Here is a 23,580-nt window from a genome sequence, read left to right on the forward strand (position 1 = left end):
AAATTTGCATTTCAAACTAATTTGGAATTTTCTGAAGAATTTCATTGTTGGCACTCCTCCAATCATTTCTCTTCACCTAAATGCAAAAATGCCCATTATGACACCAAAAATCTCAAAAGAACATTTGAAATTTGCAGGGTTAGAGAGTAGCTGATGGATTTTCTTCTGTAAGGACTGCTTCAGGGGAGTACCTGTATCATGTCAGTATAAGTACAGCTCTATTTTGGCTATCCAATCATAATTTTTATTTCTGCAACTGAAACAGCATTTGAGACTCCTAGAAGAAAAATTCTTATGAAGGCACAATGGGATATAAATATGAGATTTCAAAGGCATGCAGTAGGCTGCCATAAATATACAATGTATCTTCTTCCTTATCTATTCTAAAAACAATATTTTGCGTAGGAGCTAACAGCAGAATGATTTTGTCATACAGATAAAGATTAGGTCAAAATGAAATTCTTTATGAAGACAGAGAGAATTCAGGCCTGAAGAAAAAAGCCCATATATGAAAATAGCAAGAACTTCAAGTACATATGCTGAATAAACTAACTATTGAATATTTGAATTTATCATGTAATTTGCAATGCATAATGTGTTATGCTGCAAAAATGATAATAAATTATTGGAATTATGCATGTTCTTTTTCTTTCTATATAAAACCAAAATAATTCATGGCACAGTACACCCCCCTTTTTTGGAACTGAGTAATAACAAAAAGGTTAAACCTTTGACAATGTCATCTTAAAGGCTACACCAATCTGACTAGTTTTAAACATATTAACATTATCAGCAAAGAGACTGAAATGGCTCTTCATGAAGTAGATGTATCACACCCCCCACTAATCTCTTCACACACACTTCCCAAAAACTCTGATTTAAAACCATTATGTGCGTACATCTCTAGATTATAGTAATAGAATTTATGAGCCTTTAACATAGTGTGTCTCTCTATATAAAAAAACGTTTTCCTGCGGGACGACAGAGTGATGTCATGTGTCACTCTGCGTGTCCCAAAGCCCCTCCCTCCACCACGCGGCCTCCCCCTTTCCCAGTGAAGCCATCAGCCACATGGCACCCCTCCCCTGTGCTCAGGGGAGCCACGGGAGCAGCAAGCCATGTGGCCTTTTCCCTTCCCCCATGTTGGGGGTGGTGGGACGGCCTAATCCCCCCCAGCAGCCAGGGGAGAGCCAAGCCTGGCCCAACCCTCCAGTGGCCTGGCTGTGCTGCAGCTTTGGCCTGGCCCAGCTTCTCCCCCTGTAGAGGGCAGGGAAAGAGACCCGGGCCTGACCACAGCTTCGGCCCAGCCCAATCCCCTAGTGGCTGTGGGGACAGAACCAGGCCTGGCAAGACCGGGGGGAGGGAGTAGAGCTGGGGCTTGCATGGCCTTGCTCTCCCCTCTCCCCGCAGAGGGGGAGGGGAGCGCCAGGGCTGGCATGGCCTCCGCTCTGCATGGTGGGTGGGGACAGACCTGGACCTGGCCAGTTGCGCCTCAGTCCTGTCTTCCCTGGCCACCACAGTCTGGGCGGGGTCTGGCTTGGCATGCCACAGCTCAGCCTTCCCCAGCTGCAGAGCCAAACCTGGCGTGGCCTTGCCCAGGAGAGGGGTAGTTAGGGTTAGGCCATGGCAGAGAGGGGAGGGGACACAGAGAGAGAAAGGGCCCATGCTGGCCTGGCTAGGGATGGTGTGGGGAATGGGGGCAGGGAAGAAGGGGCCTGGGCTAGCGCAGCCTGGCCCTCCCTGGTGGCTGAGGGGAGAGCCGGGGTTACGTAACCCCTGTGGAGAGGGAGGTTGGCGAGCATAGCGAGCAGGGGGGATACTGCCCTCTAGTAACTTTTTAATCCTTAAAATACAGAAAACATTACAATGTAACTAGACAGGGTGAAGGGAAGCCCCCTGAAGAAAGCCCTTATCCTTGCTTAAAAGGAATTTTTTTTTTTGGAAGGAAACTAGAGAACCATCATCAAGTTAGCTAAGAAAAAGCTAATCCTCACTAACCTCATAACACACTAACTATGCATGGCCATGATAAAACCTATATGGAAATGTACTCTACCTCAGCAATCGGTTGCCCTTGCTGTGTTAAATCCAGTTCCTGAGGTCTTGTCATTTTATCAATATCCAAGGAGTCCATGCTGGATGCTGCAGAGGTTATGCTGGACCGGGAGGAGTTACTGATAGAGCGCACTTCAGCATCACTCACTGTGCCAGCTGATGCTGTCCTCCTGTGCTGAGCAATAACTACAGGTTTAGCATTTTCCATTACAGATTGCTGGGCTGCCTCATCCATGCTCAAAGAAGCCTTCTCCAACTGGGCAGTGATGTCATCCAGGGAAAAGTTGGCACTTGACGGCTTAGTTACCCTAACCGATGAAGAGGATGATCCTTTTATACTGCTGTGTTTAGAGGAAAGTCGACCCGCAGGTGGTTTCTGAGCTACTTTTGTTTCTGTGGCTAGGCGTTTCATTGCAGCACTGTTTGCTGACTGCGACCCAATGCTGCTGAGCTCCTGCTCTATGGAACAAAGATCGGCCATGAGGGCATCCAGATCCACAGTCTCCCCCTGATTAAGGGCTTCTGCAAGGAACAAAAGGCATTAGCTTGCTCATGATTAACCCATTTCTCAGTCCTCTTCTCCAAGCTGTGCCACTTTGCAATGGAAGAGTAGAAACAACACGGTAATGTCACCATTGTGAATCTACAGCACTCAGAATAAAAAGCTTTTAATATAATTTCAGAGATATGTTTATCAGCACAAATGTTAATAATGGAAGCCTATCATGTAAGTTAATTTCTTTCAAATTTACAGAAATGCTTAATAAGCTAGTACTACCTGGTTAAAAACCACCTCTGACATTTTTGAAGAAATACAGATGTGTTTTCTACACATTTTTCATTAATTTTATTATAAGATATGTGGCAAAATCCTCCCCACTGCTTTGAAAATCGAAACTCATTTTTTGAAATGCATATTGCAAGGGTCACAGATAATGAAAAACTGACAAACCTTTTCATAATATCAGGGTTTTTTGCGTTTTTGTTTAATCTAAATATTAGACCTAACTATTGCATTTCCCTTTCATGTGTAATCTTAAAATGAGATTTTCCCCCCATTTCCTTCTAATGTGACTTAGGGAACAATTTATCAATTCCCTCTTTAATTAAAGAGGTTACCAGAATAATGGTTCTTTACAAATAGGTAGGCTCATTCTCAGACATTAGACACTGGTGGACACCCAGTTTGGGATATTAAGAATTCTGTGTCACAAACAGAATAACACAATGTAAACAAATTAGAAAATGATCTCCTAATATGACATGACATCTAGATGCCATGTTTTAATACTGTAGGATTTTAGTATTTGATAAGATGGCTGCTTTCCATTAAAACAAATATTCATTCAATGTCAGAAAACAAATTGAGGATCTCATATAATTCTGTTTACCATTCAAATTGTACATGGAGAAGCGATAGGAGAAATTGGCAATATTGGTTTCTTGGCGAAGAGGAGATTTCTTTACTGGTTCCATGGGCTTGTCTGTATCCAAACTCTAAAAAAAAAATATTGAGAAGAAAGAAAAGAAGCTAAAATAAAGTTTGTATTTAATATAACAGGGACTGTTGCTCCTACAACATTATAAATATGGATGAAAACTTAATTTTAATGGGAGAAATATAATCTAAAAAATGAGTTTTCTTTTGTAGGATTTGTACGAGAAAATATTTACCACTTTACAGAGATTAACCCCAACTTCCCAAGTAGGAGAGTTGGACATTCTGCTGCTATAGATCTAAAAGGAAGAAGAATATATTCTTAAATTTGTTCTTCTGTAGTACTGTTCTACCCTGACCATTTTGAAAGAATTACTTAACTGAGATTTTCTAGTTACCTGACTCAGTTTGATTATCAACATAATTTAGAAAAAAGCAAGAGGAAGAGGACTTTTAAAAGTAAATATTAGTAAATGTACAGTAAACTTCCAATAATATGGCACCTTTAGGACCCAGGGGGTGCCGGATTATAAAATATGCCAGACTATCGTAAGGGGGGGGCTATGAGGGGTCTGGGGTGGGAGGGAGAAGATGGGACGGCGCTATGGGACCAACCTAGCGCCCCAGCTGCCCTGCCTGGGGCGCCCCAAGTCAGCCGCTGCTGAAACTGACCGGTGGCTGACTTGGGGAAGCCTGGGGCAGAGCAGCTCCAATTGTCCGGCTGCCTGGAGCACTTTCGGGTTCCAGGTGGTGCCGGACTAGCAGGAGTGCCGGACCACTGGATTCCGGACAACTGGAGTTTACTGTAATTTGATAATTTCAGCATATGGACTATTACTTTTTAAATATTCTAGTTATGAAAGCAAGCTTCATTCCACTTTATGAGAAAAGAGTACTTGTGCATATATTGTCCATTATGGCTTTAAAAATACATGCTGACATGTAACAATACTTTATCAACTGTTATGTGGCTAGAGATATTAAGATAGTATAAATATTTTACCATTATAATGAAAATGCTTAATATATTTAGTTAGCTTGTAAATTCATTTTCTGTTCTTTTTGCCAATTCGTGGCATAGTATACATTCCCCCCCTTTTTTGCAGTTTTGTGAGCCGTAAATAATCAGTTTCTGCAGGATTTAAGTCTTCTCCTTAGGGAGAATAAATTATTGCTATTCCCTACAACTGGGAAGATAACCACCTAAATGTAAACCGAATACAAATCAGTGATATACCACTGTCTTCCTCAGGCTGCAAACAGATGACTCTTGTATCTTTGCTAGTTTCCAGAGATTTCCCAAGCATCAGCTCAGTAAAAATGTGCCTTAGAATCACAGAATTATAGGACTGGAAGAGACCTCAGGAGGTCATCGAGTCCAAACTCCTGCTAAAAGCAGGACCAATCCCAATTAAATCATCCCAGCCAGGACTTTGTCAAGCCTGGACTTTCTAGAGTTGGGAACTGGAGTTATTTGTGGGTGATGAGGACCAACATGGAAACTGAGAAGAGAGGGGAGGTTTAATTCCTCAGTATAAACCCATAGTCTCTGACCTATCATTAAGACCTTTTGATAAATCTCATTTGCTAAGCAAGCAAGTTTTGGTCAGGAGTCCCTACACTATACACAATACAGAAATCAAGAGTTACCAAATGACTTTGGGTATGTCTACACTACAGAGTTAGTTCGAACTAACTTAGTTCGAATTAGTTAATTCGAACTAAGCTAATTCGAACTAATGCGTCTAGAACTAAAAACTAGTTTGAATTAGCATTTTGCTAATTCGAACTAGAATGTCCACATTGAGTGGACCCTGAACAGGGCTTAAGGATGGCCGGAAGCAGTGCCGGCAGGGCATCAGAGGAGGACTTAGAGCGTGAAGCTGCTGTCTCAGGCTAGCCGAGGGCTGCGCTTAAAGGGACCCGACCCCCACCCCAGACAGACAGTTCTCAGGGGTGCCCTGCTTGAAAACCAGTCCTGGCTTGGAGTGCCCGGAGTGCCCACACTGGGCACATCACAGCACTCGGCCATCAGACCGGCTGCACTTGCCGCAGGCTGCCATCTGGGGAGAGGGGGCAATTGGGGGACTGCAGGAGAGCTTCCACCCCCAGAAGCCCGCAGAGCCAGCCCAGTCCTCCCCATCGGGGGCTCGTACCCCATTCCTCCCTCACCTCCTTCCACTTACCATTCCCTAGCCCCTTTTCTTGATGTACAAAATAAAGGACAATTGTGTTCAAAAATGGAATCTGTCTTTATTGAACAAAACTGGGGGAGACTGGGAAAAGGAGGTGGGAGAGGGGAAGAGAGAGGCTGGGAGAGGGGAGGGCAACTAAAATGATCAGGGGTTGGGAACAGGTCCCATATGAAGAGAGGCTACAGAGACTGGGACTGTTCAGCTTAGAAAAGAGGAGACGGAGGGCGGACAGGATAGAGGTCTCTAAAAGCAGGGGTTGGGTGGAGAGGGTGCATTCAGAAAAGTTCTTCCTGAGTTCCCATAAAGAAGGACTAGAGGACACCAAAGGAAAGGAATGGGTAGCAGGCTTGAAACTAGTAAGAGAAAGTAGTTGTTCTTCAGAAAGCAAATAGTTAACCTGTGGAACTCCTTGCTGCAGGAGGCTGTGAAGGCTACAACTAGAACAGAGTTTAAAGGGAAGTGAGATCAAGTCATGGAGGCTGGGTCCATGGAGTAGTCTTAGCCAGGGGGTAGGAGTGGTGTCCCTCCCCAAAGTTTGTGGAAGGCTGGAGAGGGATGGCACGAGACAAATGGCTTGGTCACTGTCTTCGGTCCATCCCCTCCAGGGTCCCTAGGGTTGGCCGCTGTCGGCAGACAGGCTACTGGGCTAGATGGACCTTTGGTCTGACCCAGGACGGCCATTGTAAGCTCAGGGCTCAGGGTCGGGGGTCTCACTGGACCCCCTTGATTTTCATACACACCTGCTCCTGGGTGGCCAGGCTGGCAGCTCTCCTGCCCTAGACGGCCACTTTCCTGTGCCTAGTGCAGAGATCGTGGACGAGGTCCACGATGTCTGCACTAGCCCAGGAAGGTGCCCGCCTCTTGCGGTCCTGGGCAAGCTCCCGGGAGCCGCCAGCCTGGTGGCTCTGTGCCGTGCCAGGTGCAGGGTCTGCTGGCTGGGTGCTGGCAGGCTTGCACCTGGCACGGGCACCGTAGCCAGCCCGTGCCCCTTTAAGGGATCCAGGGCCGGGAGGGGGGCATAGAGTTTCCCTGGTGTTGGCCAGAGTGGCCACCAGGGAAACCTGGGGAGGGCTAGCCTCCCACTAGTTCGAATTAAGGGTCTACACAGCCCTTAATTCGAACTAGTAAGTTCGAACTAGGCTTAATCCTCATAAAATGAGGTTTTCCTAGTTCGAACTAAGCGCTCTGCTAGTTCGATTTAAATTCGAACTAGCGGAGCGCTAGTGTAGCGCCTATGAATGTTAGTTCGAACTAACGTCCGTTAGTTCGAACTAACATTGTAGTGTAGACATACCCTTTGTTTCCCATGGAAACGTATACAGATAGGTTCTAGTTAGGGATGTTAAATATCGGTTAATTGAATAGTCGATTAACCTCATGAATTCTTATTGGTTACTCGACTATTCTACAGGCCCGGGGGGAAGTGACGGGGGGGCAACCAATGCACTCAGGCCCCACTCCTGAGGAGCCCCCTGCCACTCTGAGCTGCTGCCTCTGTATCTGGGGTACCAGGGTGGGAGCTGGTCCACAAGCAGAGCCAGTTTAAAAAGCCAGCTCCCCTCGTGGATCAGCTGCCTGTTGCCCCGCACTGCTGCACCTGACAGAGAGGCAACAGTGCAGGGTGGCAGCAGCTCCTGTCTGGGAAAACAGTCTGAGCTCCTGGACCCTACACAAGCCAGAACTCAGCCAGGTTGTCTGCCCACCCACCTAATACACTTTAAATGCAAAGCCTCATCAGGGGTATGTCTCAGACCTGGCACAAGCCAGGACTGAGACAGCTTGCTGGTCAGCCTGCTAAAAAATTTACTGCCAAGGTGGGGGAGGGAATGCATGTAATCTATAGCATTAACCTATAAGCTTTTGCTTATCAGTTAATCAATTACTATTACATCCCTAATTCTAGTGACAGAAGCAGAACATGTTCTCACCTAAGCCTTTTGAAGGTGAACTGATGAGTTTCACCCAACTGCTAAAAATGCTGGTTGGCTATAGCAAACCAAAAGAAAAATATTGAAAGGAACCAAAACACAAAATGAGAGACTCCTTAACACCTTGGCCCTAGAAAGCAGGATATTCTAATGCTAACCACTAATGCAAAAATGCATTAATGCTAAATGGTATAAAGTATTGATCGCAAGTGCTACAGGGTTTAAAACTACATTTTGTAACATTTTTACTGGGATAAAGGTTTATGGGGGGCACAGTGAATCCAAAAGATCTCCTGGGCACCATAAAGTTTACATGTATCCTTTAAAAACTTTTCCATCTGGAAAAAATTACTACTTTGCAGCATAATAAATATCCAGTGAACTGGGAAAGAAAAATTTACACTTAAGTTCAGGGAAGACAGACTTGTTTTTCCATTGTTCCAATAGTCCAGCTGGAATAGAGCAAGGAATGCACTAGGAATGCGTGCAGGGAACTACTTTGGATTTCTTGCCAGCTCTAATTATGCTCATGCCAAATCTTAACTGTGACCTCAATCATGTTAAGGGACAATAACTTTTTAAGTAAATGGACAGAATGACAGTCAGATATGCCAATCTACTGATACAGATATAAAAGCATATGAGATCATTTAAAGTTTCGTATGAAACCCCACATGTGGAGCTGGGATAAACATTACTTTTCAGTACCTGTTAGAGATGGAAATGAAAACATTATGAAGTCATGGAATGCACTGGAGACAGCATTGTGAGCAATATGAATGTGGCAAAAAACACAGGATACTTTTCCCTTAACTATTTATTTCTAGGATTTTGAGACTTTGCCTGGGTGAGGAGGGTCCTGATGCAAACTTAACTATCAGATTGTTCCCACGAAAGCTCATACCACCATCTACATGTTTTGATAAGTCTTTAAGGTGCTGCTAGACTATTTGTTGTTTAAGCTTTTCTAGTAAATGTAATGTTTGTCTATTCACAATATGCCAATAAACCTCAAGTGTTTGGTCATACACTATGAAGCAAATGTTGTATGCCTCAAGTGAGTTATGTGATAGAAGGCTAAATATCTGTTTTGAGACTCCTCTGCCTTCATATGTCTTTGTGAGGCATTAATTATTAATCACTTATTAATGCAGCCAATGGCTTTGCAAAAGATTCCTATCTTGTTACTGTAACTTAGAGTAGGGAATTTGTAAACACAAGATTGTGAAATAAATTTGCAACTAACATCATTTTCTGTTCATCTAGGACTGAAGATTTTTCATTGCTCTTTACCCACAGGCTCAAAATTGAGAATATTTATTGCTTAAACAAAATTATGTAAAACACAACATGGCATTCATTTATAGGTAATATTTATCCATAAAAATATCCCTACCACCATAATGGAAGAGATATAAAAGGACAGATGCACTTGAGCATCATTTTGGCAGAAAGAACAATTACTTACTCTACGATAAGTGCGATTCTTTCAGATGCTGTCAAGTGTGAATCCCATAGTACATACACAAGAACATATTTGAACAGCAATATCTTTGCATGCACCCTGAGCTGCCTCATCCTCCAATGTGAGGACATTAAATTCAGAGCAGCTGAAACCTTCTCTTGGTTCCCTGCCTAGTCTGAAGTCCATGATAGCTGAAGGCTCCAAAAGGCAAGGGGAGGACGACAGATTCTAGGGTACACACTGACAAGAATGAACCCCAGTTACCACAAGGTAAGTAAAAGTTTTTTCTTTGAATGTGTGTCAGTGTGGATCCTACTGTAGGCTACTGATGAGCAGTATCCCTCTGGGATCATAAGATAGAAGGGTTTCTGATAAATCACTGAAAGAGTGATTGACGTAATGATCCCCCAAACATGGCCTCAGACTTGACCACGAAGTACAAAGAGTAACGTTTAATAAGTCAATAGATTACTCTGCAGTGCTATTTTGTAGATTTCTGATATGGGCACAGTCTTCAAGTGGAGGATTCTTTTTGAGATCTGGTTGGTATAAGTCTTAATGTTCAGTGGGAGAGATGCACAACACAGCTGATAACACAATACTACTATGTTACCCATTTTGTTATTTTCCAAAGAGAAGGCCTGACTTTTAGGATCCCAGAAATAGACAGGAAAACAAACTGAATGAATGGTTTAGTTCTAGCAATGTAACAAAGTAAAAAAGAGATATGGACTCGGTTAGTGTGCATTCAACTTCTTAACTTCCAATGTGCAGTGTGTCGTTTTGGGAAGAAGAGAGGATTGGTTGACTGGTTTAGATTAAATTCCGAGACCACCCAGGGTATAGATTTCATGCAGGCTCTTATTAGCACATTATCCCTATGAAATGTTATATGTAGGGGCGTACTGATAGACACTTGAGCCTCATTCACTTTTCCGGCTGAAGCAATAGCCACTAGGACAGGAGTGGGCAATAACTTTTGCCTGGAGGCCACTTAAAATTTTTTTGAAGTAGCCCCAGGCCGGACAGGGTGGGGCCTAATCCAGAAGGGGTGGGGCCAGAATGACTGTGGTCTTCCCCACCCCCAGACCATAATTGGTCTGGGGGTGGGGGAGCCCCTTTGCACCCCCTTCCCACTAGGCACCCATTCCTTTGGTAGGGTAGGAAGAGGCTTCACACACTCCCCCGCCCCCAGGCCCAGATTGGCCTGGGGATGGGAGGGAAGGGGGGAGCAACGAAGCTTCCTCCCGCTCTACCCCTGCCCTGCGAGGAGCATGTGGCATTTCAAAGGGCCACACGCTGCTCACAGGGTGGAAGGAGACATCACACGCTCCCCTGCCCCCAAGTCCTGATTGACCTGGGGGCGGGGGAGCTGCGTGAAGCTTCCTTCGCCCTCCCCCCGCCCTGCGCGAGTGTACAGTACTTTGAAGTGTCATGTGCTCCTCGCAGGGCCGGGGAGAGGGCAGCAGAAACTTCACATGCTCCTCCTGCCCCCAGGCCAATCAGGGCTTGGGGCAGGGAGCATGTGACGTCTCCTCCTGCCCTGTGAGAAGCATGCGGCCCTTCAAAGCACTGCGTGCTGCTCACAGGGCGGGAGAAAGCATCAGGTGCTCCCCCGCTCCCAGGCCCTAATTGGTAGGTGAAGAGGAAGATCCTCTCCAGGCTGGATCAACCTGCTTGGTGGGCTGATTCTGGCCCAGGAAGGCCCTTTTGCCCTCCCCTGCACTAGAAAGACCATCTTCAGACGGAAATAATGCAAGGAGCAGTCAAAAAGAGATTCAAACAGACTCCAGCACTCTAAGGAGGATTATGTTGAGATTTCAGGCAGGAGTAGGGTCTCTGGTAAAGTATGAAACAGTACTCTGACAAACTTCGATACCTGTCTGGTACTCCTCTCCATTCTACACATTTACTCTTGTATGGCTCCTTGATGAAGATCATTTCTATCTGTAACACACTCTCATGAGGAGAGTCTCTGAAAAGGCATAGGGAAGAAAGGTGGATTGTGTTTAAGAAACAGAAATGTATAGGACAGTCTTAGGCCCTTATGCCCATCCGTTCACTATGACAGCTGCCCAAGCCTGGTGGAAAGAAGTTTCCTAAAGTGAGGGCAGGCTCCAGATTGGGCATGCCAAGAGATACATGAGCCATCAAATCGGCCCCATCTAAGAGGGACAGGAGTTGTCTAAATAGGGAGAGAAGCAGCATCTCCTGGGTCTTTATTTGTGAGTAACTCCAGCTATGAACCCTGCAAATAGGTCAGCATCCTCTGCCTTTGCTGGTACTTGTGTAGTTTCCTACAGGAGACTATTTTGTAGATTTCCAGGGACCACGGTGTTGCTTTTTCTCTTTGGAATGCCAGTTTGGAGATTTCTTTACAAAGCTGGCTGGACAACCAGTTTCAAAGTCTGTAAATAGAATAAAGGGTTGGACACTCACTAGGTTCAGTCTTGCTGCAGTAGGTAATGAGAGAAAGGGCAGGTGAGCTCCAGGCTCCACGTGGCACTGCTGCTTTGAAGTACCCTCTCCCTCCCCCTTCCCCCCCGTGCTGCCTCTTTCTGATAGACTAGCATGTCAACTATCCGATTAGCATTTGCTTATCAGATAGTCAACTAGTACTTCACATCCTTAACTGACACACAGTCTAAGAACATAGGTAGATTGTCACGAAGGTAGCTAGGAGTGCTGGTAGCATAAAGTCTGAGGAGTCAATATAGCCAGATAATCCTGTTGTAAGTATGCCAATGCTTGAGATGATGGGTCATCTGGGATTTCCAGGTTTGTGTATCTTGGGTAGCAGATAGAAAACTCGTGGCCAGGGATTTGGGGGGAGGTAGTGTAAATTTGGTCTTGAGCAGTATTAGGGAGCTTCATGAGCAGTTGTTTCAGGTGTTTTTGTTATTCTTTAGTGGGATCACAGGCTTGTAGAATCCAGCATTGGTGTTTTGTCAGGTCACCTCCTGTTCATAATCTGTTCTGCTCCTGATGACTAGTGACCCCTTTGTCAACCTCTTTGATTATGATGTTAGATTTGTTTTTGAAGCTGTGTATAGCATTGTGTTCTGCATGACTTAGGTTATATGCTATTGTTTGCTGACAATGTCTGCTCAAGCACAAACATACTGAGACATTAAAAATTAAATGGGTAACACTGGTGCCAATCACTCACGGAGATATTTGATCCCCCTATTCAAGAAGGGTCCCTGACCTGTGTGAGTTTATCCAGCTCCCCAAGCCATGCCCCAAACATCTTATCCAAATCTTGATCTTCCTTATCACTATCTTCTTCTGCACCATGATCAAGCTCTTCATCTGATAACTGCTCCATCTGAAACACAAAGGAAATATTCCAGTCAAATTACACTCTGCATTCAAAAAGCAGGAACAAGGTCTCTTTGGAGGATTATATTAAACTATTTGGGAACATTCTTCAGGATTGTAGTTTAAGAAGCTTACTAAGGATCTATCTACAAATGACATCACACTAGGAAACACCATCATTGAACAAAACCATGGAAAAAGTGTACTATTAAGTAAACCTCTCAGATATTTCTGAGAAGCTACCGAAACCTATGCAACAGGTAAACTTTTTTTCTCTAAGATAGTATTAAGTCTGATGCACTTTCTGCATTAAGTAAATTTAGTTTCTAGTTTTACTCTCCCAAGGCTGGAACAGACACATATTCATATATTCATACACTCAGTAAATATGGTTAGATTGGAACCCCATGTAAAATGAACTGAAATAAACGTTCCATTTTGCTGCAGTGAATTTTAGTTGCCTTTCCCCTCTCTTTTGACTAATTTTTCTTGCTATCAACAAATTAAAAATGTTGGTTCAAAATTTGACAATTACAGTAAACTTTTCATTTCAAGGGAACTACTACTATTTATTTATTTATTAACCACTGAAGTGTTTGAATTTGTAAAAGACACAACCAGATTAGCAGCTACACCAGTTGAGCACCTGGCCTACAATAGCAGCAAAAGTAATCTCCTCAAACAGCTTACTACAACAAACAACAACAACAGATAAAGAGGACACAGAACCGAAGCCCAGCAGGCAGGAATCATTTAGGGGATTTTTTTTTATTATTAGTGCTATTCTTAACTTGCTTCTTTTGGGCATGCGAAGTCAATGAGTATTTAGGAAAGATGCAAATCAAAAAACACGATAGCACTAAGTGTGTAAGAGATCTTGGTGTGAGCTCTTTGTGTAAGAGGCATATGGCCAAAGGCAGAGACAGAATCAGCCCGTAGCAGCATGAGGCCAAAGCCCCAAGACAGGGGATCTTCCCTGATCCAGCAAATTCTCTCATTCAGGACTGCTCAGGTTCCAAGGATGCCAGAACAGAGAGATCCAACCTGTATTACAACCTGTATTTAGTTGAAATACTGTTCAAGTTAGGAGATGCAGACTTAAGGCTAGGCCTGCTCCCACTGAAGTCAATAGAACTTTAGCAATATTGGCTCGTTATCAATGTCCTTCTCCCCTCATTCTAAGGCTACAGCCATTCCCCAACTTACGACCACCTCGACTTACGACCATCCGCACTTACGACCAACCTCGCAGCACGTTGTGTTTGCGTGTCTACGGTCAGGCAGCGGGTTTACATTTCATTCTCTCACAGTGTTTTCGGTGTTTGCTTGTGGCCATCATGTCAAGTAAAAGAAATAGGGCTAGTGATAAGGGTGGTGAGAAAAGAAAGAAAAACTATTGATTTGGAACATAAAAAAGCGATAGTGAGACAATATGAAGGGGCCAAACAGTGTCCTTCATGTCGCATAAGTTAGGGCTATCGAAATCCACTATCAGCACCATTATAAAGGATAGCAATCACATTCGTGAAGCAGTGAAAGGGTCTGCCCCTATGAAATCAAAAATTCTAGCAAAGCAAAGAGCAGGTCCCATCCTAGAAATGGAAAAACTCCTTAGTGTTTTGGATGGAAGACGAAATTGAGAAAAGCACGCCATTAAGTCTCATGACGATACAAACTAAGGCTCGTACTCTTTTTGAAGACTTAAAGAAAAAGGAGGGGTATGATTATGACCCAACTTTCACTGCCAATCACGGCTGGTTCAACTGTTTCAAGATGCGTGCAAACCTTCAAAATGTGAAGTTAAGTGGGGAGGCAGCCAATGCTGATTCGAAAGCAGCAGAACCTTTTATAGAAGAATTGAATAAGCTGATAAAAGAGGAAAAAATATTTTCCAGAACAGATCTTTAATGTTGATGAGACAGGTCTCTTTCGGAAGAAAATGCCTGAAAATACCTACATACATAAGGAAGCAAAAACTATGCCTGGTTATAAAGCTTTCACAGATCATCTAACAGTCTTGTTAGGAGGCAATGTTTCTCGGTATAAATTGAAACTCCTCTTGATTTATCGCTCTGAAAACCCTAGAGACTTCAAGAATATCAGCAAGGCTACTTTACCAGTCCATTATCATGCTAATAAAAAAGTCTGGATGACGCTTGCACTTTTTGAAGATTGGTTCACGAACTGCTTCATCCCTGAAGTCAAGTCATGTTTTCTGGAGAAAGGAATTCCTTTCTAAATTTTGCTTATTTTGGATAATGCTCCAGGTCACCCTCAATACCTAAATGACTTACATTCCAATGTGAAAGTGGTATTTCTGCCTCCCAACACCACACCTATTCTCCAACCCATGGACCAGGGGGCCATAGCTGCTTTCAAAGCATATTATCTTCGCAACACATTTGCAAAGGCAGTAGCTGCCACAGAATGCAAAAACGGCAAAACATTAGGGGATTTTTGGAAGGACTAAAACATTCTACATTGCATAAGGAACATTGCTGCAGGGTGGAAAGAAATCACTCCACAATGTATGAATGGCATATGGAAGAAAATCCTAAAGATTTGTAAACTGTTTCAAAGGCTTTGAAAAAGAAAAGGCACTGGAAGACATTTCTAACAACATTGTACAGCTGGTGAAAGAAATGGATCTGGAAATGGATAATGAAGATATACACCAACTGGTTGAGGATGTTGGGGAGGAGCTTAGCAATGAAGATGTAATGCAGCTCAAGGCAGAGAGGGTAGCAGAGGAAGACATACAAACATCCCAAGAAGAAGAAGCAGCCCCCAAAAACTTTGTGATGAAAGAAATGGCTGCAGCTTTCAGCAAAATAAATGAACGAATGCAAATGTTTGGAAAAAAAAAAAAAGACCCTAATGTTGCAAGATTCTCAAAGGTAGATCGTTTAATTCAGGACACCCTGGCTTGCTATAAGGAAATTTATAACAAAAGAAAAAACAAATTGTCCAGTCCAAAATGGATTTTTTTTTTTAAAAAGAAAGTCCCCAGCAGCGCTACCTCCCATACTAAACCAATGCCTTCTACAAGAAAAGGAACTGCTGAAATAGAAGATGAATCTGTTGATGACGTTGTTACTGTAGTTTTTTTACTCCTCCAATTCCTCATCCAATTAATTCAATTCGCATCACTATATTTAAATTACTGCATTATGTTTTGTATTTCATGTTCATGTTTGTTAAATAAAAAGTTTGTTGTTGCTGCAGTAGTGTTGTTTTTTCGTGGGTTTCTATTTTTCGTTGTTGATTGCTGTGTGGTTGGTGCTTGGTTATGCTTCGAGTGCTTTGTATGGGGTATTTCCGACTTACGAACAAATTGAGTTAAGACCAGCTATTCGGAACATAACCTGTTCGTAAGTCGGGGAATGGCTGTATATCCCAGCTTTTTTGTTGTTTTGTTTTTACAGCTGACAATAGCTTACTTCTCCTTAATTTGGAGAAAGTGCTGACATCATTTGCTTGAAGTACAAGGACCTAGCTTGAGATGGCTGAAATTACTTTTACAACTTTGTCTGAAGACCTTAGACCAGGTTTTCCATACCACGGGGGAAGCCATGTGTTACCCACAAGAAATGGCATGCAGTATTCTCAAACAGATGTGCTTCCAAACCTTCAAAAAAAGCAAAACCAATGTACTATCCTACAGCACATAGAAAAATAAACTTATTTTATATAAGCATACAACAAATACATATACCAAGTTAAAATAGCATAGAAATAATAAACTTCAATGTTCATTATTTGCAAAATCGTGAAAAAAATGTTGAACCCGCAAAGATGACGCAGTATATTAATTATTAAAATAAATAAGTAGCTTAAAGTAAGTGGGATCATAGTCTGAGTGTACTGGGGACTATTATACACTAAATTGCAAAGGTATGCATTATGTTACCAGATAGCCTCGTATTTTCCAAGCACTTCTATTACAGTATTTTTTCCATTAATGCAGTATCAAAGCACTCACTCAGCCAGTCTGTATAAGAGAGGGAAATTGCAGATATTGATTTTCTCAAAATAATCTTTTTGTCCACAAGTTACTGCAATCCATTTTTTAAAATGATACCTGGCAATTAATAGATTTTTAAAAAAATGAAAAGTAAGCAGGGGGAGTCACACCAGGCCTAAGCAACATTTTAAAGTGTGGATCCTTGAAGTTAGGCTTCTAATACAAAACTGAAAAAAAGGACGCTTCTATTTAATGGAACAGAGCAACTTCGACTGCATCAGTGGGAACTCAGCATATTTGAAATTCAGGCCACTTCTTCTTAAAGATTCTAAATGTGGATTTAGAGATCTAACTTTAGTACACAGATTTAAATAATTTTGGCCTTCATCACCTGCTCAGCCATGGCAGCAGTTTACAAGAGCAAAGTTTCAGCAGGCAATGAGTCTCCATTCTACCTGAGGAGGTGATACAACAAACAGTTCCTGAACCTTGTGGCAGTGGCCAAGTTCTTCAAAATGTTCATGTTTACTTATGTTGGCGCACAGGCCAATTTTTTCAGAGAGTGTAAGTAACAGAAGGGAAATGGTGATTTTCAACAGTTTACAATTCTGCTGAACCTGAATTCAATTTCATGGGACAAAAGGCTCTCTCTACACCAAATATCAAAGACAGAGGCACCAACTTAAATAGATTCTGGGGTACGCTCAAAGCCTGCTCCACTCCACCCGTACTTCACCCCCTTCCTCCACTCTGTTCTTCCCCTTCCCTTCCAGCGCCCCCTGCACTCTGCTGAACAGCTGATCTGTTCTAGATCCATAAGGCTTTTTCCAGGGATGCTCCAGCCCCAGAGCACCTATGGGCATCTGCGCCTATGATCAAAGGTCTGCTACAAACAGGGGAGGTGTTATACCTTTTTTTTTTTTTTTTTTTAAATCCATTAGGATCTTGGAAGTTTGGAAGGGGAGTGGGAAGGGGCCAAGGTACACTTGCCATTCTTTATAGTTTAGTTTAAAGGTTTTAATCAAAACTTCCTGATTTAACTAGAAACCCTATCAATAACGTAGGTAGCTGTAGGAGAGAATGCAGGCAGAAGCCCAGCAGTAGAGTGGAGGCTATCCAGTTTATTGCGCTCAGTGTAGCATGTATGATTACCTGCCCTATGGGCAGGTGGCGTATGTGTGCATTTGGTGCAAGGAGCTCCTGGCCCTCAGAGACAGCGTATGGGCTTTGGAGGCCAGGGTTTCTGAACTGGAGGAGCTGAGGGAGGCAGAGAGGTATGTAAATGAGGCTTTCTGGGACACTCAGCCCCTGTGCTGTTAAGGAGGATGAAAGGCTCAGGGAAGGAGAGCAGTCAACAGGAGCAGAGGGAAACCTTCCCATAGTTGGGACCCTCCTTCCAGATGTTGGGGTATCCTCTCACACTGAGATTTCCTCTCAGGGGGAGGGAACTCCAGTCAGTAGGAAAAAAGGCAGTTATTAGTAATGGGAGAGTCAATCATTAGATATGTAGATAGCTGGGTTTGCGATGACCGGGAGAACCGTATGGTGACTTGCCTGCCTGGTGCAAAAGTTGCGGATCTCTCAAGGCATCTAGATAGACTTATGTGTAGTGCTGGGGAGGAGCTGGTGGTCATGGTACACGTAGGTACCAATGACATAGGGAAGGATAGCAGAGACGTCCTGGAGACCAAATTTAGGCTGCTAGGAAAGAGATTGAAATCCAGGACCTCTATGGTGGCAGTCTCAGACATGATTCCAGTTCCACACGCAGGACCAGGTAGGCAGGCAGAGCTTCAGAGTCTCAATGCATGAATGAGACAATGGTGTAGGGAGGAGGGGTTTAGCTTTATAAGGAACTAGGGAAACCTTTGAGATAGGAGAGCCTATAGAGGAAGGATGGGCTCCACCTAAACCAAAGTGGATCCAGACTGCTGGCACTTAACATTAAAAAGGTCGCAGAGCAGTTTTTAAAGTAGGAAATGGGGGAAAGCTGATTGATTCAGAGGAGCACATGGATCAGACAGAGATGTCTTAGAAGAGAGTCTATTGATAGAGATTCTCTACGTTTTAATCAGGAGGAGAGGATGGAAGAGGATAAAGTATGGGCTAGATAAGACGAAAAACAGTCACATGAAGAATCTGCCATCAGAAAAGGTCAGACAAACAGTGACAAGTTTTTAAAGTGCTTGTACACAAATGCAAGAAGTCTAAAAAATGAGTGAACTAGAGTGCCTTGTGTTAAAGGAGAATACAGATATAATAGGCATCACAGAAACCTGGTGGAGTGAGGACAATCAATGGGACACAAACATTCCAGGGTACAAAATATATCGGAAGGACAGAACAGGTTGTACAAGTGGGGGAAGTGACACTATATATGAAAGAAAATTTAGAATCAAATGAAGTAAAAGTCTTAAATGAATCAACATGTTCCATAGAATTGCTATGGATAGTAATTCCCTGCTCTAATAAGAATATAACAGTAGGGATCTATTACTGACCACCTGACCAGGACGGTAATAGTGACTATGAAATGTTAAGGAAGATTAGAGAGGCTATCAAAATAAAGAACTCAATAATAGTGGGGGATTTCAACTATCCCCATATTGACTGGGTACATGTCACCACAGGCCGAGATGCAGAGACAAAATTTCTTGGTATCTTAAATGACTGCTTCTTGGAGCATCTGGTACAGGAACCCACAAGGGGAGAGGCAATTCTCGATTTAGCCCTGAGTGGTGCGCAGGATCTGGTCCAAGAGGTAACTATAATAGGATCACTTGGAAACATTTAACACTCCTATGGTAGGAAGAACACTTCAGCAGCCCAACACTGTGGCATTTAATTTCAAAAAGAGGAACTATGCAAAAATGAAGAGTTTAGTTACACAAAAATTAAAAGGTACAGTGACTAAAGTAAAATCCCTGCAAGCTGCAAGGACACTTTTCTAAGACATAATAGAGGCCCAACTTAAATGTATACCCGAAATTTAAAAAAAAGTAAAAGAACTAAAAAAGAGCCACTGTGGCTTAACAGCCATGTAAAAGAAGCAGTGAGAGATAAAAAAAAAAATCTTTTAAAAAGTGGAAGTCAAATCCTAGTGAGGGAAATAGAAATAAGCATAAACACAGCCAAGTTAAGTGTAAAAATTTAATAAGAAAAGCCAATAAGGAGTTTGAAGAACAGCTAGCCAAAAACTCAAAAGGTAACAACAAAATTTTTTTAAGCACATCAGAAGCAGGAAGCCTGCTAAACAACCAGTGGGGCCCCGGACGATCGAGATACAAAAGGAGCACTTAAAGACGATAAAGTCATTGCAGAGAACTGAAATGACTTATTTGCTTCAGTCTTCATGGCTGAGGATATTGGGGAGATTCCTAAACCTGACCAGTCCTTTGTAGGTGACAAATCTGAGGACTTGTCACAGATTGAAGTGTCATTAGAGCAGGTTTTGGAATTAATTGATACACTTAACAGTAACAAGTCACTGGGACCAGATGGCATTCAACCAAAAGTTCTGAAAACTCAAATGTGAAATTGCGGAACTATTAACTATGGTTTGTAACCTTTCCTTTAAATCAGCTCCTGTACCCAATGACTAGAAGATAGATAATGTAACACCAATATTTAAAAAGGGCTCTAGAGGCGATCCCGGCAATTACAGAGCGGTAAGTCTAACATCAGTTCCGGGCAAATTAGTTGAACCAATAGTAAGGAATAAAATTGTCAGACACATAGAAGAACATCATTTGTTGGGAAAAAGTCTACATGGTTTCTGTAAAGGGAAATCATGTCTTGCTAATCTATTAGAGTTCTTTGAAGGGGTCAACAATCATGTGGGTAAGAGGAATCCAGTAGATATAGTGTACTTAGATTTCCAGAACGCCTTTTGACAAGGTCCCTCACCAAGGGCTCTTACGTAAATTAAGTTGTCATGGGATAAGAGGGAAGATCCTTTCATGGACTTAGAACTGGTTAAAAGACAGGAAGCAAAGGGTAGGAATAAATGGTAAATTTTCAGAATGGAGAAGGGTAACTAGTGGTGTTCCCCAAGGGTCAGTCCTAGGACCAATCCTATTCAACTTATTCATAAATGATCCGGAAAAAGGGGTAAACAGGGAGGTGGCAAAGTTCGCAGATGATACTAAACTGCTCAAGGTAGTTAAGACCACAGCAGACTGTGAAGAACTCCAAAAAGATCTCACCAGACTAAGTGACTGGGCAACAAAATGGCAAATGAAATTTAATGTGGATAAATGTAAAGTAATGCACATTGGAAAAAATAACCCCAACTATACATATAATATAATGGGGGCTAATTTAGCTACAACTAATCAGGAAAGAGATCTTGGAGTCATCAGGGATAGTTCTTTGAAGATGTCTATGGAGTGTGCAGCAGCAGTCAAAAAAGCAAACCGGATGTTAGGAATCATTAAAAAAGGGATAGAGAATAAGAAGGAGAATATCTTATTGCCTTTATATAAAACCATGGTATGCCCATATCTTGAATACTGAGTACAGATGTGATCTCATCTAAAAAAAGATATACTGGCATTAGAAAAAGTTCAGAGAAGGGCAACTAAAATGATGAGGTGTTTGGAATGGGTCCCATATGAGGAGAGAATAAAGAGACTGGGACTTTTCAGCTTGGAAAAAAGGAGACTAAGGGGGGATATGATAAAGGTATATTAAAATCATGAGTAGCGTGGAGAAAGTGAATAAGGAAAGATTATTTACTTGTTCCCATAATATAAGAACCAGGGGCCACCAAATGAAACTAATGGGCAGCAGGTTTAAAAACAAATAAAAGGAAGTTCTTCTTCACACAGCACATAGTCAATCTGTGGAACTCCTTGCCAGAAGAGGTTGTGAAGGCTACAACTATAACAGGGTTTAAAAGAGAAATAGATAAAGTCCATAAATGGCTATTAGCCTGTATGGGTAAGGAATAGTGTCCCTAGCCTCTGTTTGTCAGAGAGTGGAGATGGGTGGCAGGAGAGAGATCGCTTGATCATTACCTGTTCGATTCACTCCCTCTGGGACACCTGGCATTGGCCATTGTTGGCAGACAGGGTACTGGGTTGGATGGACCTTTGGTCTGACCCAGTATGGCCATTCTTACTTTCTTATCTTTTAGAAAGGAAAATGGTAGGCAACCTAAGCATAGGATTCACTACCAATTCCCTCTGTAAATACTACAAGTGTTGACAATTACTGAACATATAGCATAAGTGTTCTGTCTCTAATATTAAACCACAAAAATATATGGAAAAAGATTCCTATAATTAGTTTTGAAATTAAAAGTGAGTCAGAGTAACACTACTGTGTCTGCACCTAGAAAGTATAGCTACACCAACCCAAAAAACAACGTGGGACCTCTATAATTTGCATCCTCATGATGAGAGAAGACAAAGCAACAGTTCTTTTTTATTAATATATTTATGAACCTATCTTCTGAAGTGGCATTGTCTCTGCTAATTACAAGAGCAGTACAAAGCACCCAAAAAGATACAAGGCTAACACAAAGTCCATAGCATAAATGGCATCTAAAATGCCACATTACATTCTTTCATGCTAACCCTTGAACACATGTTCCCTGCCAGCAACAGACTTTGCACTAAAAGAATTCAACTCTCTAATCCAAAGAATTCAGCTGACCACAGTTAAGCAACATTACTCAATCTACCGGAAATGCAGTCTCACTGCTCACAAATAGCTGACTTTACACATCTGTTTACAGAAATGCTGCTTAAATGAGCCTCAGAGAATGCCAGCAATACATGCTGTCAGAGTTTAAATACTGGATGCTCTCCAGATTTCCCCAGCAGTGTTATAATACACTGTATGCTCACAACATGAAGAAACAAAAGAAAACCTCTCCCTGAAAGAAACTGTTACAGTTTTAAGAATTCATTCTCAACCTTTTATGCAAATACCAATCGAGTTCTGGTGACCATCCAACAGGAGCGAAGGTTTAAACTTCTATATATTCCCAAGATTCATTGATTGATCGATCGCTCCATCCATCAAGATCCATTATTATTAAATGGGCACTGGCAATTTCTAAACATTCCATCTCTGGGCATCTTGCTCACCTCAATATATATTAACAAATATTGGAGATCTAAAACTGATGAGATATAGGACTACCAGTTCCCTCTGTAAATACTATAAGTGTTGACAATTACTGAACATATAGCATAAGTGTTCTGTCTCTAATATTAAACCACAAAAATATATGGAAAAAGATTCCTATAATTGGTCCTATAATAAAAGGACATATGCAAGATAGGGAAAATATTGAAGGTGCTGCTGTAACTGTGTTGATGAAAGGGACAAACTTTTGAAGAGGAGCTCTGTGCAAGCTCAAATGTTTGTCTTTCACCAACAAAATATTGGTCCAATGAAAGACACTGCCTCCCAGCTATCTTGTCTCTCTAATGGGAAAGGTACTATATTTAATATATTAAATATATTTATTATGGCAAATCAAAAGTGAGACGTTTCAGAGAAATTATTCGGCTCAATCATATCAAAAAGAGTCTTTTATAACATTTCAGATTATACTGCTAATTTGTTTTAAATATTTCACATTCATGTTTTATTTTTCCCCAGTATCATTTTATTTGGCTGGTGAAATGGATCAGTCTCATTTTCCGGTTCTTATGCTTTCCCACAAACTTTTTTAAAAATTATTTTTGAGCTCTGTAAAGTATTAGTAAGTTCTGCACACCCACACATACATAACAAAGTTCTCCGTCCCAAAAAATGTACTGTTTTTCAACCCAGAGATGCTGTTAACAGTAATTTCAGATACCACAGCAGTGCCCTTAAGTCTCCCTTCCAATTTTTGTGGTTTAAACAATCAGATGTGGGGGTTTTTGGGGGAGGGCAGGGAGGAGTCATGTTCCTCGTCCCTTGATGAAAGAAAGACAGCCCTTCCCCAAAACATGATTCCCTGAGTACATAGGGTACGCTGAATACACTTTACACAAAATGCTGTCAAATGCTCAAAAACATTTAACGAGAACTTTTTCCCTTCCAATTTGTCTTAATAATCATAGGTATTTACTTGAAATAAAAAAGTAGATTTAAAATAAGACAAAACTGTTACTTAAATTGATAGTGTATTTTTAACAATTTTACTACATCAAATGTGTTTGACCATCAACACATTTCTATTCCTATTAATTCTGGTAAATACCTTACAAAAC

General features: G+C 42.1%; 1 protein-coding gene across 6 annotated transcripts in view; it reads right to left on the reverse strand.

Annotated features, from left to right (window-relative positions):
• Window positions 1-23,580, reverse strand: part of RAPH1 (Ras association (RalGDS/AF-6) and pleckstrin homology domains 1) — a 174,198-nt gene that overhangs the window by 67,132 nt on the left and 83,486 nt on the right. For all 6 annotated transcript variants that reach the window (XM_075933801.1, XM_075933804.1, XM_075933802.1 and 3 more), the window contains exons 2-4: window positions 12,290-12,409; window positions 3,447-3,552; window positions 2,057-2,577 (exon numbers count right to left, since the gene is read on the reverse strand). In XM_075933801.1, coding sequence (XP_075789916.1) covers window positions 2,057-2,577; window positions 3,447-3,552; window positions 12,290-12,409 — 747 coding nt within the window. The remainder of the gene's footprint in view (window positions 1-2,056; window positions 2,578-3,446; window positions 3,553-12,289; window positions 12,410-23,580) is intronic.

This window comes from Pelodiscus sinensis, chromosome 7 (assembly GCF_049634645.1).
Source record: "Pelodiscus sinensis isolate JC-2024 chromosome 7, ASM4963464v1, whole genome shotgun sequence".
Classification (NCBI taxonomy): Eukaryota; Metazoa; Chordata; order Testudines; family Trionychidae; genus Pelodiscus; species Pelodiscus sinensis.